Below are 19,223 nucleotides of genomic sequence, written 5' to 3'. Positions count from 1 at the left end.
ATTGGCAACCGCACCCACTGCGTCTGCGCATTAAAGGAACCAAGCTCAATTACCTTCTGTAAGTGACGATTACATTTCTTACTACAGCCTTATGATGTGCAGCCCCTTCCAAGAATTACAAAGAATTGCAGTTGTACCTTCGTGCGTGGAACAGACCTCTCTCTCTCTCTCTCTCTCTCTCTCTCTCTCTCTCTCTCTCTCTCTCTCTCTCTCTCTGATTAAAAGAGCGTGAATCTTTTACACCTTAAATATGAACTCTCTCTGGCTGATACAACCACAAACAGCACACTTAAATATTGTTTACTACTGTTTAATGCTTCCAGTTTTGAGATGAATTTTTTGCTTTCTCCTGGTCTCGACAACAAATATCTTATTTCCTGTTCTTAGTTTTGAGAGGCAATAATTCTTTCTTTCTCTCTCAACCGCTTTTCTGTAACTTGCGTCTTATTCCGCAAACAAAATCTCAAAGTGCTCTGCCTTCATAAACAGCTGTTTTGAAGTTCTTCAACGAACATGAACAGCACACAGATTTATATATAAGATCCCTTAATAAAGATAAATTTTCTCTTACTGCTGAGTATATCTCTGTCGGCTGTACTCGTATATAGCTTGCAAGGCTTTACGTCCACAAAATACATTAGAGCGTGCAATTAAGATAAATCAGGACATGCATATGGCCATGAAGATACCAAAGGACTCCGTTAGAATCATGACAGTTCAATCGGATCAGGAACACCTTAATAACAAAATGGTCTTATTTTTGGCTCGCACCTGACCTTCCCAAAATACTTCATAGACAGCAGTAATTTTTCCTGTTTTTTTTTGTTGTAAGGGATACAGCGTACTTACATATACACACATTCATATATAATAGTGCATGTATGTGTATATATATATATATATATGTGTGTGTGTGTGTGTGTGTGTATGTATAAGTATTTCAGTATTAAATCTCATACTTATGGCACTGAAAACCAACTGTGAAATATCCTGGTCATTTATCGGATCTAAGAACCAATTCCATCATTCCTGCGAAACAAGTACACAAACACATATACACAAGGTTTGTATTCATTTGGAAGTATCCGGGAATTTGTTATTATTCATTAGATCTGATGACAGATTTTACTGTTACTAGAACGTAGCTTAAGCTAAAAGCGATTTTTGACAAATGATGGCGGATTGCGGAAGTGACTCTTGTTTATCTAGAGGGTGGAGAACGTCCAAGTACAAGCGACATGATAAGACGTGAATGAGAGAGAGAGAGAGAGAGAGAGAGAGAGAGAGAGAGAGAGAGAGAGAGAGAGAGAGGCGTTATTAGGCATGCTGGCGCATTGTCCCAACAGCTCTATCATGCCACTGCACCTTCCAAGCCAAGTGTAACCATCAAAGACGGCACAATAATCGCCAGTTTCTGTCTCTTTTTGTCGCCGAGCGTCGACAGGAAGAGGCAGCGCGGCTAAGAGCCAGCACAAGACGAGCGAGAATAGCTCTTACTCAGGATCTGGCCAAGGGCCAAAATTCAGTGCCCTCTTTCTGTCCTCCTATCCCAGCCGCAACCAGCACAGCCATGTTGCACACTTAGAGCACTCCAACCTCACCCATTCCCCCAATCACCAATTCCCCGTCTCCGCCACACTTGTTCCCGTACCCAGGTCATTCGGCGTGCCCCCAGTCCCTCCCTCGCCCCTTCCCATTTTCGACGACACCCAGGACTCACAAACACTCCTCCTCCTCCTCCCCCTCCTTCACCGACCGTTTGCAAAGACCCGTCCCTCTCTCTCTCTCAGTCACTTCCTATTCTCAGCCTCCTCACAATCTCCATATAGGCCTATGAGGAGATAAAGTCCTAAAAATAACCAGAGGCTTAGTGTCTGTACTGTTAGGTGTATGGCATGATATGGAGAGAGAGAGAGAGAGAGAGAGAGAGAGAGAGAGAGAGAGAGAGAGAGCGTGTGCGAGAGAAAGGGAGAGAGACTTTCTAAGCCTTCCTCCTAAAAGCTGGAGAAAGTCAGAAAATTTCTCAGGCGAATTTACTCATAATTTGAGACGGAGTCTCATTAAAGAAATGATCCTGTTGATTGTTACGGTGCTTCTATCAACACGCAACTGCTATATCCCTTCAGAGATATAGCGTGAGCAATAGCATTCTCCTTTCTGCCCTGTCTAGACAGTCGACCTCAATTATACCCTCTTTCAAAAATAAAAAAAAAAGGTTTAATTGCGTTGTGGTTTTGGAAATCAAAAGCAAGATTCCTACAATAAATGTTTCTTAGCACGATGTTATGAAACGAAGCTCACGCAAACACACATGCACACACAGTATATATATATATATATATATATATATATATATATATATATATATATATATATATATATATATATATATATATATATATATATGTGTGTGTGTGTGTGTGTGTGTGTGTGTGTGTGTGAGTGTGTGCGCGCGAGCATAAACAATTACAACTCATTTACACAATAACATGCGAATTGCTACGTTTGCACTCGTAACAATGATGTGAGGCGCCAATGCTAATTACAACTTACTTCACTTCAGTAGCAATAAAGTGAACCTCACAAGAAAACACAACATATTTTTCTCTCATTATTTGATGATTAGTTTGCTGGACAAATGGTTCCAGTCACTTCAGGTATTTATAGAAATTAGCAGGCGGGTCTGCCCACCTCTTTTCTCTTTTTACTGGACTTTCATACACTAAGATGCTTCAGTTACCGACCATGAGACGCTTCTCGAAAGGAAGGCAAATGGATTTTGCTTGCTGAGCTAAACGAACTTTGAGAGTGGGAATTAGAGAGCAGTAAACTTGAATTTTATTCTCTAATGTCTAAAAGCAGATGACACACACAAAAGCCGAATTCAATGGTTCAGAGATAGAAAAAAAAATGCATGAAATATAGACAATTTAATGCTGAACCACCATATTCTACTGAATGAAACCTTAATAGAAAATTGATCAGTGCTAATAAAATTATCTATCCATTGACCACTAATAAGAGCCAAGAACACAACACCAAATTTTGGAAGATCGAGTTGGGGGAGGAGGGGGGTTTAGGCGTTGGTCGGCTGTAGCACCTTCCGTTCTGGCAGAGACAAAGCTCACTGTTTTCTGTCCTTCGGTCTTCTAACAAAATAAAAAAAAAAGAGAGAGAGAGAGAGAGAACTATCCACACGTCGGCTGTGTAAATAGCCTCTGATGGGAAGCCTATTTGTAGAGGCCTATGCTAATGAAAGCTTTTATGTGCGCGGCATCTGTGTAAATAGATATTTTCAGTGGAAAAGGGTTCCCCGCTATTAAAAAACTTATAGTTAATTATTTAGGCTTCAAATGTATTTATGCATTATGTGTGATTGAGTGTAATGTGTTTCCATGCACAGTATATGCATTATTATATAATACACACAAATTATTTCGTATACATATAAATAATGTAAACAACACGTGTAGTTACGACATACGGACAATCCCACACAGGCCAGCCGCTCCCATGAACAATCACATAACACACACACATACATACATACATACATACATATATATATATATATATATATATATATATATATATATATATATATATATATATATGAAGAGAGAGAGAGAGCGAGAGGAGTCCGAAGAAAGAGAGATGTGAGCGTTGCGCCGTTCGTAAGCACAAAGGTCTAGATATAGAAGCTTTCTACGTTCAAAGAAAACTGGCCCAACGTAAATTGATCCTTCACATAACTTTTGCCATTTACTCTTAAGGGAAAAGACCTCGGCGTTGACCCCGATCTCTGTCAACTTTTGTGGCCTATCGTTCTCTCTCTCTCTCTCTCTCTCTCTCTCTCTCTCTCTCTCTCTCTCTCTCATGTGTATCACATATGTTTAATATTTTGACAAAGACTCAGTATCGATGGTCTTCAATAGGACTAGATTGTCGTTAATGCTGAAATTAAAAAAAAAATAAATATATATATATATATATATATATATATATATATATATATATATATACACACACACAAATATACATACATACATGTGTGTGTGTGTTACGGCCAGGTAAGGATGCTCATAGCAAGATCAGTTAGGCTGTGGCAGGTCAGACACGGTAAGTAACATCGTTACTTAGTGACCCCGTTGTCAACTTGTTCTAGTGCCTTTTAGAAAAAACAGTGTTTACAAGCGACCTCTTTTTGACTAAGAATCCGTACAGTCGGAGAAGGACAGACCAATAAATGGAAGAATCTATTACTCGAGTTCATTCTTGGAATTGATATCTTTGTAACGGCACTTCACATGCTGATGATGTTGTTGGAGGCGGAGGGGGAAAGTGTAGTCGTGATGTGAGGGATGGAAGAGGGAGGGGGAGGGGCAGGGTGGGAGGGAGATATGGCCATACCTCCAGACAAAATACAATCAAGTGAGTGGGGACGATAAAGCGAAGCTGGTAGGCTCGTGTGGAGGCACCCGTGTTATTCAAAGCACCTTATGTGGGCGACTGAAAGGGGCCACAACTGGCCTGTTTCGTGCCTGAATAAGGAGCCAGGGCTGTAAATTCCGACTTCATAGATTGTGTGATAGGAGAAAGGGCTTGAAAAAAGAGAAGGAATGGGTCACAGGCGGCGTTTTTTGGTTCAAAAGCCCCAAATAAAGACCATATGTGGCTGAAAAATTCTTGTAAGGTGACCGTGTCGAAATTCCTTTAAGAGATTCTTTTTGTTATTTACATTTGTATAGAATGAGATTGTTTTGCTTCTCGATAAGACGAATGAACAACTTTGTACAAAACTGTCTTATAGAAATTTATATTTTCTTAGAATTTTTCCTCAGAAGAATAAATTGCATTTCAAATTAAAAAAATTATACATTTCAATATATATAATTTCTTAACATTTTCACTTGAACAACAGGAATAGTTTCTGAAAATTACTTCGCAAGGTCAGTTTTGCTTTTTGATTTTGTCATCAGTAGAAGAAATTATATGTTCTTTAAATGACAGCTAGGCCTATAGAAAATTGTAAGACGCAAAACAGATTCGAATACAAGAGTAACTAAAAATACACGCTGGAAACGTTAGACTAGAACACTGTCCACACATTTCTTAAAAGCTTACACCACAATAAAAAAAATGTATGTTTCATCGCTTTTTACTTTTGGAAACAAATCCGAAAATTAAATAAAAAAAAACACAAGATGAAGAACGTCAGCATGAAAAGTGAGAAAGACAAGAAAAGAAGAACAAAGAGGCAGGAATTAGTTTTTAGAAGAAGAAGAAGAAGAAGAAGAAGAAGAAGAAGAAGAAGAAGAAGAAGAAGAAGAAGACTTTGAGTTGAAGAGAGGCAGAAAGCCTCAACCTGCAATTTACATGTATTCTTATCAACCTCTCTCAGCCAATAGTATCTCAAGCAAGGTACTTTGCAAACACAATACAGCCGATCCTTGTAAGCAATTGTATTAACATACTCGTTCACCTTTTTCCTAACAACTTGTGTGTTACCAAAAACGCCTTCGTGCTTGGAGACCACTCCTCCGAGCGCACCTCCACAGCTACAGGTAAATTGCTCATGTCTCCACTACTGGGGTGACGCAGTTTGGGTTTGGTGTATTGAATTTCATCGATGATTTTTCTGCTAAGTTACTGGTGAGATTTCGTTACATATATTGATCTGCTTAATGTTTTTGATGCAGAGGCAGACGGGCCCAGCAATCTAATGCCCGTAACTAGCCCAGGCCTGAAGAAAATAAGACTAAACGAGTAAGGAAAGAGAGAAAGACTAAACGCGTAAGGAAAGAGAGACCTTTTTCGAATGATGGAAGGTTACTTACTGGAAAATAATAAAAGTAAATATAATTAGAGACAAAGTTTGTCAGTATTTGGTTTATCTTTGGACCTGAGCAACTGGCGACACAGCGCTCTTGTCAGTAGACGTAAATATTTGCATTTATTTGATTTATAAAAGAATTTCGCCGGGTGTAGTGATTTGCTTTGTCAGATTCTCTTGCAACCTCTCAAGACGTGGATTCAGTTCTTGAATGATGCAAACTGTATTTGTGACAGGAAAGTCCTTATGGATGGAATGGCGGGCCAACGTACGGAGAACTAGATACTCAATACCTAATTTGTGTAAGTTCTTAGTAGTGCACACACTGCCCAACGAGTTGTCAAACAGTTGCATGTAAAACTGCAAGTATTGTTGATTATTACACACACACACACACACACACACACACACACACACACACACACACCAGTCAAATAAAAAAATAAAACTCAGAAGTAAAGTGTCTTGTGAACTCTGACCCAGCCCCCAGAAAGATCAAGATGAAATAGAAATTAACATTCAAACCTCGCCGGTGTTGACCCAAAGTCAAATGCATTCAAACCACCGTGTTCCATTCATCAGCATTCGACCGAATTTCATCTTAACAGTTTGATTGTTCTTGGGGGAGATTATCCAATCAAGCAGTCAACGTCTTCCACACAAGAAGTGCCGCAGGAGATGCCAGGGGGACGCAAAAGACGGGAGAGAATATAGTAAAAGTTCTCCTTTTTCTCCTAACCGCCCACGGGCCCGCATCTTCCCTCCAGGGGCCGGACCAGCTGCACTTCATAAAACTGCCTCCCACAACACGCCCTCATCAGCTCAATTCGAATTTATTCTGCCCTCTCGTGAACAGGCGGCTTTCCTTATCTCAGGGGTCTGGAGGGCAAAGTGCCGTTTGTCACTTTCGGGGAAAATCACACGGTTGCTCAAAACACCAACCATCTTGGAGTGTAAAACTGTTACGAAGAGAGGAATTTTGCCGTTTCCCGTTAGGCGTATTATACTGTATATATATATATATATATATATATATATATATATATATATATATATATATATATATATATATATATATATATATATATATATATATATATATATATATATATTTATATATATACACATGTATATATATCTATATATATATATATATATATATATATATATATATGTATATATATAGATATATATGTATATATATATATATATATATATATATATATATATATATATATATATATATATATATATATATATATATATATATATATATGCTGTAATGGATACAAAATATATACATGTATGTATGCAGATTCACTTATTGGTACTTTTACGCATTGCCAATATAAACAAACATATTCTTCGCCAATCGATGATCGACATTTATGGAAACAGCTGTTGCTTTCTCTCAATATCTTTCTCTTTCAGACCTTTCTTCTTCTCTGCCCTTTATGACGTAATGGTCAGACTGTATCTTGTCCACTTTTCGACCTTCCTTGATAATTATGATTATTCGGTTTTCTTGTCAAATTTTATCTTCCTTGACATAGTCAAGCTTTTCACCATTTCCCTCCTCTTCCGCTCTTTCCTTGACACAGTTCCTCTTTTCGCCACTTATTTTGTCAGTTCTCCTTGACACAGTTATCCGTCGTTTTCTCTCCACCATGCACCCTTCTCTCTATAGCACAGATATCCACTGTTTCCTCTTTACTTCTCTGTCCTCCATGACGTAATTCAGTCAATGACATCAAATGTTTATGCTCGGCTTCATTACGGTGACGTCATGATGGGATTCGGACTCGAGTGTTTCCTTTTTAGAAGCCAGCTTCAGATGTCCGTCATATAAGGACACAGAGGGCGACGATCCATCTACTGATAAATCAAACGAGAATGGGAACACGCCTAACAAGGAAGGCAGATCTTGAAAATAAAGCAGAGTCTATTTCTCGCTCTGTCTCTCTCTCTCTCGTTTCCTTTTGCTTAATTAAGATGTTCTGACTTTTGATTTGAACTGTGCTTATGCTCAAAGCTCTTATTTTATAATTCCGTAGTTTCGCTTCATCTCTAAAGAGGAACCCTAAAGTTGCTCTCTTTACACACGTGTGTTGTAAATTCTGCTTCGTGGACAGTGACAAAATTTTTCCCGGCATTACCACTACTATCTTAAAGTCGCCGAAATTTGTACTGTTTTGTGAAGAAATTAGATCGAAACATACAGAGGCTATAGTGACGTTTCTGAGATTCGAAAATTGTATTTTTTTTCTTTTTCATAATATATGTATTTTAACGATAGAGAGAAAAATAAGATGCAAGTTCGCTGTGCGTAAGTGTCGTCATCTTTTTTTTTTTTTGGTGGGGCGCGGGTCCCTGATTGGGAGCCGAAGAAGAAGTTCCTCACGTACGATGATTATGTAAATCAGACTCGGTGTTGATACCATAGCAGATTAAAAACAGCAGGAGCCTTCATCCAGCGAAATAAGCTACGGCAATTAAGACATCTGCACGCTTGCCGATCCTCTCTTGATTTGAGTCTCTCAAGCAACTTTGACCTCCCTCGCCTCTGCAGTCACGGAGGCATTCGACCCCAATCTCCAGAATAAGGAGCCTTATGGCTCCTCTCATACCGGACAGCAGTGTCACCATTAAACCCAAACCCATTAGAGCAAGTAGGATCTTGAGACCTATGCATAGTAGGAATATCTTTTTACAGAATAAGCCTGTCTTGATACCAGGTGGAATCTACGTCAAATACTCATAACCATAACGGACCAAATAAAAATTTGTAATTCAGCAAAATCTGTCAAAGCCAAATACTTATAATTCTTTAGCGCATCAAATGGAAATCGATGCTTTGTAAAAATCCCTACTTGCCAGAAATCTCCCTAAATCGGGCAAGTATCCCTCTATATCAGGTCGGAGGTTCTTTTTACCATAAAATAACTTCTGGTCCTTCGTAGAAATTCTCAACACAAAGTAAGAATCTCCCCTTACCGGACAGAAGTTGCTTCGTTTTATAGTGGAATCTCTCTATCTGTCAGAAATCTTCAAATATTTCTTTGCAAGAGTTAAAGGCTCTAAATGAGGAAAGTATCTCAAAAGAACAGGAATCTCTCTATCGGGCAAGAATCTCTTTGAAGCGAGCTTGAATTCTTAGAAAGAGTAAGAATCTCTGTACAAGGTAGAAGCTTATCTGTAATGGAAAGAGATCTCTCTATGTAATCTAAGTTGAACCACTAAATTTTGAGAGGGATTCTATAAAAGGGTTGGATCTTTTGATGAAATGAAATAATAGTCTCTATATAGCCTACTTGACGGAAAAAAGAAATTTTTTTTTTCAGGAAAAGTCTAACTAAGCTTGGCAACGACCTATTTATAGTGGCTGGAAATTTCTGTTAATTACTATTGTATTATTATTATTATTATTATTATTTCACTAGATGATACCTATTCACATGGAACAAACACACAGAGGCCACTGATGTGAAATTCAAGCTTCCAAAGAATGTTGGTTTCAACCTCCCACAGCAGACCCCACACTGCAGCAGTAACTGCTCATGATACAGAGCCAGTGATTTTCCATCGCCCTGGGGGAGACGCGAACCCGCGACATCTGAGTGGCATGCCATTACGCTAACCACTATACCATCCGACCAGCTAATAGTATGGTATCCATAGGCCCTAAGAATCTCGTTATTTGAGAAGAATCTGTAATCGAGAGAAAACTCTTCTAATCTTTGAGTCATTCCGCCACTCTAGACATGGCTCCCTTTATGAAAGTTAAAAATATACTAGAATCCTCGTAGGACTATAGATATACCTCTCAATCTCTCATTACCCGGTAGGATTCGTCGTAGACCTGGGGTTCAAAACGTGCCTATGACGGGCGGGAGGAGGACTCCATGCATTCCAAGCAGAAATCTTTCTATGACATCTGTGACATTTTCAACAGCTTTACGTCATCAGTACGGCACTTCCCGCTATTTTCTCCTCTTGACGTGCCTTGCCCACTTTTTTTATTTCTGCTCAAGAAAGAGAAAGAGAGACAGAAATTGACGGGAGAGAAGGGATAAGGATACTGAAATGATGATGAATAAAAAAGGTGCAAATATTAAAGAGAGGAATAAAATGCCACTATATGTATTAAAAGAAGAAAGAGAGGATTAGCTGAACTATTCTTTTTGATAACCTGTTCACCCAATAACTTTAGAACGAAAGCACAAACAGACAAACATTTATATGTATATATATATATATATATATATATATATATATATATATATATATATATATATATATATATGTATATATATATATATATATATATATATATATATATATATATATATATATATATATATATATATATATATATATATTAACTCTACTGATATAGCCTAGTATATATACCAACTCTACTGCATTAGCATCGTTAACAAAAGAATATTCTCGGAAAAAGATATCCTGACGGACGCAGCCTTTTGCCTGCCCATGGCCGCCATATATGGAATCCTATATGTTGCTGTCGCTCTCAGCGTCATGATTACAATGCATTCAGTGCAAACAACACCACAAGCAACCTAAACAGTTTATGGCTGTAACCGATCCGTGTGTGTGTGTGTGTGTGTGTGTGCGTGCGTGTCTGTGTCGATGATCCATCAAAATCAAATGTCCAGTGGAGATCGAGGAAGAAGAAGAAGGAGGAGGAGAAGAAGAAGAAGAAGCAGAAGAAGATAAAGAAACGGGGACTTACCCAAAATGATGTCTCTGGGGTCTCTGTGGTCCATCTTGAGAGTGCGTGCGAATGATTTCTAGAATCCAAAAATCTCCTTTCCTTCGTCTTTTGGTTTAAATAGATTATCGCGTTTGTTGGTGATATTTCGGAGTCTGTGTAACTGATACCCCGAGAAGAGAAACACAACAGGGCTGAGGTGTGGCTGTTAATGCACTATCTGTATTGACAGAATTCAGGTGCGTTCTTCTGTTCCGTGAAACTCATCCAAAACATCTGAATAACATTTCCAGATGGGAAGCGACGTTCTTGGGTCTATATCCTTCTTGCTTTCGTTCTCAGTACTCTTCACCAGCTCACCTGATTATTTCTCATTTAGTTCCCTGCCCTTTGAAGTCAAATCTAATACAAACGCACCTCTGGTCGTCCGCCAACTTGGGTTCTTATTACATCATATCGCACAATATAGCACTGGCTCTGTGATCAACAGCTGATCGGAGTGGGCCTCGATCACTCGTTAAACAGATGCATCTTTGTTATACAAAGATCTCATTCGTTATTCTTATAACGTCCTCATTAGTTCACACATGTGCAAGGACGGCAACGATGACCTTTTCCACGTGACGCCATTTACCCCAATAACTCTGGGCTATCAGTCATGCACGAGGAGCACTAGCGTCCCAGGATCCTGAAGGAGAGAAGAGCCACTAGGAGTAACTCCCACTCAGCAAGATTTCTCACTCTCGAGGAGGTACGGGATACTCGAGCAGTCCGCTGTATCTCTGTTTCTCTCTCCTTCCCTTGCAATAAAGGAGAACGCTGCCCAGCCTCTGGGGAAGTGGGTACCTTTACCACCGAAAAGGACTGTGTCCCCAGGTGATCTTGGAAGGAGCCTGGGGATCACCTGGGTGATTCGATGGTACCAGTGCCCTTTCGGTACACAGAAAAGGCTGGATTGTTTGTGGTACTTAACCCCACCGTCTGTTTCGAAGCCCGATCGAGGAGACTGGGCGAGAAGGGCGGGAATGATGCAGACTTTTAGGCGAGCAAACTGTGACTGGACCGGTGGGATGGGAGTTGATTTGCTTCAAGTGGGGACCATCACCTCACGGCCACTAGACTAGACCCGCGGGAGAAAGGAGGGGGCCTGCGAGAGGAGTCGGGTGAACCTGGGTGTGCAGAGGGATACATGAAGGGTTTCTTTTGGCACTACGCCTACGTACCTCCCAACCACCCGCATCTGCCGCCCACGAAAGAATATTTACAAGTTTGATCCGGCCATGCACTGTGAACACAGAAATATATGGAGGCGTTTCGTACGTCTCAAGATATGATAGTTTGTTTAGGAGGACAAGGTGAATTCAGCCGCGCGTCTCTTACTTCTTGGATGCTCGGCGACACACATGGTCGAAAAACGGATTTTTCCCTTTTAGTAGAGGAAGAGGTTGGTTGCTTTTCCTCTAAACAGAAAGCTTTTCACGCAGAGTTGAATGAGGAGTTGCTGAATTAAAGCAACCACAGACTCTACTCTTCGTACTTTAGGTCACCAAGGGACCAGCTGCTATTGTGTTGCCCAATCTGACCCATCTGGTTACCTGAGGCGTAATCTAGTCGTTCTGTCTTGGAGGCGGGTGGGTGTATACCGACGGCACCCCCCCCACACCTATTCCACGTTGATTGGGTGTTGCAAAGAGTTCTCGTCTACTTGGCATTTTGCAAAATACATAATTACCTTCTGTTAGACAACAATCATCTTCATTTTAATTGAATCAGTACAAGAAATAACAATTGAATGCCTACTTTCAACTTTTTTTTTGTGAAATAAGCAAAAAACACATAAAGTACATAAATGAACTGTTGATTATCTTAACAAATTTCAGGTACAAGAAGTAGACATGAGAGTCTCTGTGAATACTTAGATGCACTTCCACTTCTCAACCGTTAAAAATGGCAGTCAATTTTGAGAGTTTTTCTGGGATGAACAGCGGGAAGTTTCCTAAAATAATCCCCTTCCTGATATTAGGTTCTCGAAAGATCGGCCTTTATGGTGGGGAAGGTTGAGGTCGAATATTGAAACCCAAGGAGCATAGAGGCACCTGTCACATCTTATCTTGCAAGCAGATATTGCCGACAGAATTTCGCCTACACTTCGTAGTCGTTTTGTAAGGGAGACTTGTCGCTGTTAACAAGATTTAAGGTTTCCGTACGAGTCAACTGTTGCTGTTTTCAAGTTTTAAGGGTCGAAGACTTTCTGACATGTCAGCTGTGGATGTTTTATAGATTTTAAAATTCGAGATATTTTAATACTAGAAGATCATGTTACCATTTAAACGTGATGAAGTTATACACACGTTCCTCATTCATTTCCTGTACAACTGATAGCTAAGGGTAAATCTTAATAAAGTGTCATTTCTCATTAGGAAGAGTCACAAGCCACGCCCCTCGGGTGTCATAGTTGCAAGAAATCTCTAGGAAAACAATGCCAGCCATGTTGACATTCGATGTGGATACTAACTGGATATGTCAGGTAATCTACCTTCCCTTTACATAAAATATCCGGTATTAAGCAGCAAAAGGAAATTCTGAATGGGCAGTTTCCGCCATTAGCTTCCGATAGAATCCAGATTTATTAGAATATACGGGTCGCTCCCCTAATTAACATCATTTCCGACATTTCGGTGCGATGCTGATCATATATTTCCTGTACTCTACTGTACGAAGGGAAAAACTGCAGAGAGGATTATATTTAGAGCGATGATCTTTCATGTTGGTTTGATGAGATAATGCTTGTCATTTGGGAGGCAGAAACGAAGGCGTATTTATCCAAATACACATCATTTCACGCCATTTTGATCTAACTGTACGTACATACGCGCAGTCACACGAGCATATACATATACATGCCCATAAGAAGCATGAATTATGGGGTACGACAAGCATGGGTAGCCAGCAGCTATAAAACGACCGACAGCGTAGAGAGAGAGAGAGAGAGAGAGAGAGAGAGAGAGAGACGGTTTCTCATATTTTCGTTGCGTAAGAGATAAAAATACATTTCTGGCATAAGATCTCCCATTGCCCTTTTCTGTCGCCTTTTGTCACCGCCTTCCTCGGCGGGAAGACGTGCACCCACGGAGTTTTTTAACCTGACATGGTGGTCGACGGAAAGGGCAACTAGATTCTCTTGCACAGCAAGGGGCTGTATACTATTATCTTTCGAACTGATATAAAGAGAAAACCTTTTTTAAAATATGGAATGTAAAATAGGATACAAAAGGATAAAATAAAAGAAATTATATTAATGACTGAAGTGGTATTAAGTGGCAGCAAATTTATATTTGCAAAAACTTCAGTTTTCCGAGGTGCAGAAGTTTTATAACAACGACCACCGCATCAATATTTTTGCTGTCATTTGGTGGAGAACTAGGCTTCAGGCCAAGATGACTGGGTTATTGAACAACAACAACAACAACAACAATAATAATAATAATAATAATAATAATAATAATAATAATAATAATGCATTTTTCAGTGTTGTCAAAACCATGACTTCAAGTGACTCCCTCAAAAATGAAGTATTGCCAGAAATGAGTCTCCCACTTCCCACGAACGGGAAACAGCGCTGGTCCATGCGTGTGAGTGTTGTACTTTACGGATGAGTTGCGCGAACAGCTGTGAGGTCACGAAGGGTAGATCGACATTTGAGAAGTTTGTCGTTTCGTGAAAGAAGAAGAAAAAAAAAGTCGCTGTGACGGTTGTTTACCCTACGTTGTTGACATATGGACCAGTCGTTTTTTGGCTGTATTTTCCCCAAATGGTCCTTCGTTGTGTGGCTACATTAAATCACGTCTAGTCCTCCCAGAGTTTTTACATCGTCATCTGCATTGTCTGTTAAATGATGTTGCTGTTCTCACGGTTTATTTTACCATAACCGTTTTTTATCGTTTTATAACTTTTATTTTGGCTTGTGTAATTATCTCGTGTAAAGCATTCTTGCGCTGTCTGATTTTCTGTCCAGATCATGAAAGGCTTTCGTAATTCTTAAAAATTGCACATTAAATTTAATGTGTACTAATTTTATATTACTTGCACATGTTGCACATTGATAAAAAATTTTCGCCATAAATAAAAAAATGAAAAATCACCTGCTTTATAAATGAATGACTTCATCTGTAAACACCGTCCTCAGCATAATTCAAAAGATAACAACAAAAGCAAACATGCATTACTTACAAAGTATCTGTAATGTTTAGAAGATTAACAAACCTTGTATATCTATATGTAGGCTATATCTGTCTCTCTCTCTATATATAATTATATATACATATATATATATATATATATATATATATATATATATATATATATATATATATACATATTAAATCTTGACCACTTGCTAAATTGTACTGTGCACTCATACAAAGAACAACCGGACCTCATTCAAACAGGATGGTATCTAAAGGAGATTTCATTCACAAAAGTTACAAGTTCTCAAGGAATAATCTGTCCCCATCGTCCGGTACCCGTAAAATATGTACGAGTATGTGCATATATACTGTATATATACATACATATTTATATATGTATATAAATGTGTATATAATGTGTATTGTGTATATATATATACTGTATGCGTGTGTGGATGTGTATATATATATATATGTACTGTATATATATACATATATATATAATACATGTGTGTGTGCGTGTGTGTAAAATATATCAGGAAATAGAATAAGATAAAAAGGGGGTTCTAATTCTAAACTAAAAGACCCATTTCTTGAAAGAAAATACTTTATACGACTCAAGGAAATGAAGAGGAAGAATACTTAAGTTTAAAATATCCGTGAAAGCAGGAAAATACAAGTAATAAATTAAAAAGATGCATTGTTGCACTCTGCCAACTCCGAAAGGAATTCTGGTTCGATGACTTTATAGGTATTATGTCCCTGGATGAGGAGAAGAGATTTGTTAATTACACTTCAAATCACGTTTTTTAACGCAACGTATACTATTCATATATAATGCATATATACATTACACACATATATATATATATATATTATACATATATAATATATATATATACATATATATATATATATATATATATATATATATATATATATATATATATATATATGATTATGCTCAAGTTAATTAACTAAATATTCCCTTACATAAAAAGTTCACCGTTGTCACACAAATACACATCGACGCACACACATGTACACACACATATATATATGTATATATATATATATATATATATATATAATATATGTTAATTAACATGAGCGAAATCACATTTTAATTTGTACACGAATAAGAAGAAGCAGAGGGAAGAAAAGAAAAAGAGAGTATACATAAATGGCCATACATTATACCTTTCAGTATATTTTATACGTCAACACACAACATAGATAGAAAAAGATGTATAAAGCATATGTATAAACACAAAGTAGATGTTGAATTCACTAAGTAGTAGAATCCCCCAGGTAGTCTACCTGTTCCTTCAGGTGAAGGTTTGTTGTGACCTGTGCATGGATCTGGCAGAAGGCACAAGCTGTTTTGCCAAATATTTATTGAGAGACTCAGACCCAACAACGATGTGGCGACAGGATGATATAAAGAGGTATATAACATTCTATATTTGACAATACCACGATATCATGAGGTTATAACATAATCAAAGACTCTTTGACTTTTTGTTTTTGTTATGAACACAGTTTGTCTGCTGCAAAAAATTGTGAAATAACTAATCTACAAGTGACTTGATCAGATGACCTGACAGAACGCTTCTGCCAAGCGCAGTTAACGACAAAATTCAAAACCCTGGGGAATAGTTGTTGGTCTTTCAAGGTTGGAATCAAGGTCAAAGGTTAGAGGATACACAGCTCTATTGCCAAGAGCTAACACACGAGACGGAGTACTCAGTGCATGTGTGGCTTGTTTCTCCATTTCCCTGTACCTTCAGGTGGAGTTACAAGTGTGTCTGGTAACGAAGATGAAATATCGTGTAAAGATTCAGTGAAGTCTGGTATTACTATTTTGCTTTGTGTTAATTCAGTCTACGTCATTTTTAAACGTATATACAAAGGATGTTTCTCATCTTTTGGTTTTATTGAAAAGTTTAGAATTTTTCTTCGTTTTAAACTTGATCTCTTATCTAAATGAGCAAGACAAATTGGGCAATTCTCATTCGTATATAAACAGGAAAAAAGTGCCTACTCTAATAATTCCATTACAGTTTTTAGATGAAACGTGGTGGCAAGATAGTAACTGAGTGATATAGAATTACAGATACAACAAAAGGAAAGTCAAGACAGTGTTCCAATCTAGTCTCCTTATTGAGTAAGCGAAAATTAGTAAGTAAACTATCCGTAAAAGAAAAAAAAAAACTAAAATCATCGTTGGCAACCGAGGTCAGTTAAACCCAGTACGAGTCTCGAAGCTGAATCTCTGAGTTTTAGGCAAACGAGAACTGAATATGAATGTGATGTCAGTTGAGATCATTCTCTATGAACCAACTATGAACAGGTAGTTAGTTGTTGTCTCTTAGCAATACTCACGACAGACAGATGTGGAAGATGAAGCCCTTTGCCTGATCCCTCAGCGACTGACAAAAAATGAAAAGATTCACCGGAGGAGGACGTCCGTGACGAATGCGCTGTAAGCACACTTGAAAGTTCGCTGATAACTGTCAGCTAGCTTCACATAGCGCTCAGCCTACTTGCTGCTTGTTTGGGCAATTAGTCTTAAACAGCCCAACCCCCAACGACCCCCTAGGCATTCCGCCCCTCCTTCCTTCCCACCCACCCCCTAAGGGCACGTCCCTCCCAGAACAGGCTGCATGCCACGAACACATGCTGTTTATTTGTTGAAGGGGAATGCGGTCTCGAGCGCAAGTTGCGCCAACAGGTGAACGCTCAGACGTTTACGTTACTGAGTCAGGGAGGATTTCTCTATGAAGAACTTATGGAAATTATGGAAAGCTATCGCCCTTGTGTCGAATTTCTCTTCCCAATAAACCAAGCGAGTAGATTGTTGAGGGTGTTTAAAAAAAAAGACTGATCGCTTGCAGGTTTCTTTCAAAAGAGGCGCACGCTGACATCCATTCGTAGCTGGTATGTAAAATCCCTCTGAAACCAAGATATCATTTGTCATTTTCTTTAAACCCAATAAGCGAACAAACTCATCGTTTGTGCAAAGTAAGTTCTCTTTCCTTATCATTATTAATGTGCCCAATCTGTCATTGACGGTAACACGAGAGAGGGTTGAGACGGCAAGTCCTGCTCTATACGCTATGAAGCTCTCCAGGATTCGTTTATTCTGCACTTTTTATTTAAGGACCAGTGGTTCGAAAAGTTGACCCCAGGCTCAACGACGGCAACTCAAAATCAGATGATTATTACCAATCTGCTACAATTCTTAATAAGAGAAAATGTATGGATACACCTTGCGTTTAATAACTATGGTTCATAAGTTGTATTTTAATAGAGATCTTTCATCACATTCACAACTGATCCCTGATCCCTTTTCCTGCTGTCGAACTTCTCAGTTCCAGAGGTCCTTTATTCCTCACACCGTTGAACTGTGGAACACTCTCCCTGAGGATGTCGTGCAACTGGAACTTCAAAAGTTCAAGCAAAGGGCAATGCATTATTACCCTAATGCTTTTCTCCTTGAATTTTAATACATTTATAGCTATATATTAATTTATTCTTTTTCTTTTTAATAAGTGATATCTCTTCCTTCTCTATTTCCCTTTATCTTCTCTTTACGTCCTAATGAGCACCATTTTCTTTGGAAGTTTGAATTTCAAGTCAATGGTCCCCGTGGGCTTGTTTCATATGAATAGGGTTCATCTTCTGAATAATAATAATAATAATAATAATAATAATAATAATAATAATAATAATAATAATAATATCCAAAAAGTAAACGAATTTAGATGGAAGAATCAAACAAGATCTCCGGCTTCCAAATCAAACTGTTAAAGACTAGAAAACCTACAAAGCTGGAAAACAGGAAAATAAACATATGTAGGCAAGACCAACAGACATATTACATACGAAAGATAAACATCACTCAAGAAAAGATAATAACATAAAGGCGCAAGTAAGATCTCTCCTCAACAAACAAAGTCAGCCTCTTGGTTTGTCGATTTACATCGCAAAAGTCTGAAAGCAACTTGCTGGGGGGAGACTAGTTTCGGTTGACCCCTAAAGGGTGTTCCAGTGGGTGGTGCGTGTGGGCGGACAGGTGTGAGTACGGTCCATCTGAATACAACTCGAAGGGGTAGGCGGAGGAAATGTCGCTGTCACGTTTACCTTGAAAACTCTCTCTCTCTCTCTCTCTCTCTCTCTCTCTCTCTCTCTCTCTCTGCCCACAAGAAAAATTGCATGTGACCATTAACTATACTGGAGATATATATATATATATATATATATATATATATATATATATATATATATATATATATATATATATATATATATATACAGTATATACAAATATATATATGTATAAATACATGTATGTATATATATGTATATATATAAACACATACATACATACATATATATATATATATATATATATATATATATATATATATATATATATATATATATATATATATATATATATATATAT

General features: G+C 38.2%; 1 protein-coding gene across 50 annotated transcripts in view; it reads right to left on the bottom strand.

The window, feature by feature from the left end:
* LOC136835064 (collagen alpha-5(IV) chain-like) overlaps nucleotides 1-19,223 on the bottom strand; it is a 130,390-nt gene that overhangs the window by 54,615 nt on the left and 56,552 nt on the right. For 11 of the 50 annotated variants that reach the window (XM_067098207.1, XM_067098219.1, XM_067098183.1 and 8 more), the window contains exon 1: nucleotides 10,587-11,658. The exons of 30 other annotated variants lie outside the window; for them this stretch is intronic. In XM_067098207.1, the coding sequence (XP_066954308.1) occupies nucleotides 10,587-10,620 (34 nt within the window). In that variant the 5' untranslated portion in view covers nucleotides 10,621-11,658. Of the gene's footprint in view, nucleotides 1-10,586; nucleotides 12,773-17,137; nucleotides 17,277-19,223 lie in introns of those variants that run through there. 9 more of the 50 variants (XM_067098211.1, XM_067098227.1, XM_067098184.1 and 6 more) reach the window with 3 other exon arrangements.

Source organism: Macrobrachium rosenbergii, chromosome 54 (assembly GCF_040412425.1).
Source record: "Macrobrachium rosenbergii isolate ZJJX-2024 chromosome 54, ASM4041242v1, whole genome shotgun sequence".
Lineage (NCBI taxonomy): Eukaryota > Metazoa > Arthropoda > Malacostraca > Decapoda > Palaemonidae > Macrobrachium > Macrobrachium rosenbergii.
The sequence above is the reverse complement of the archived record's forward strand: the minus strand, read 5'-3'. Positions and strand labels throughout refer to the sequence as shown.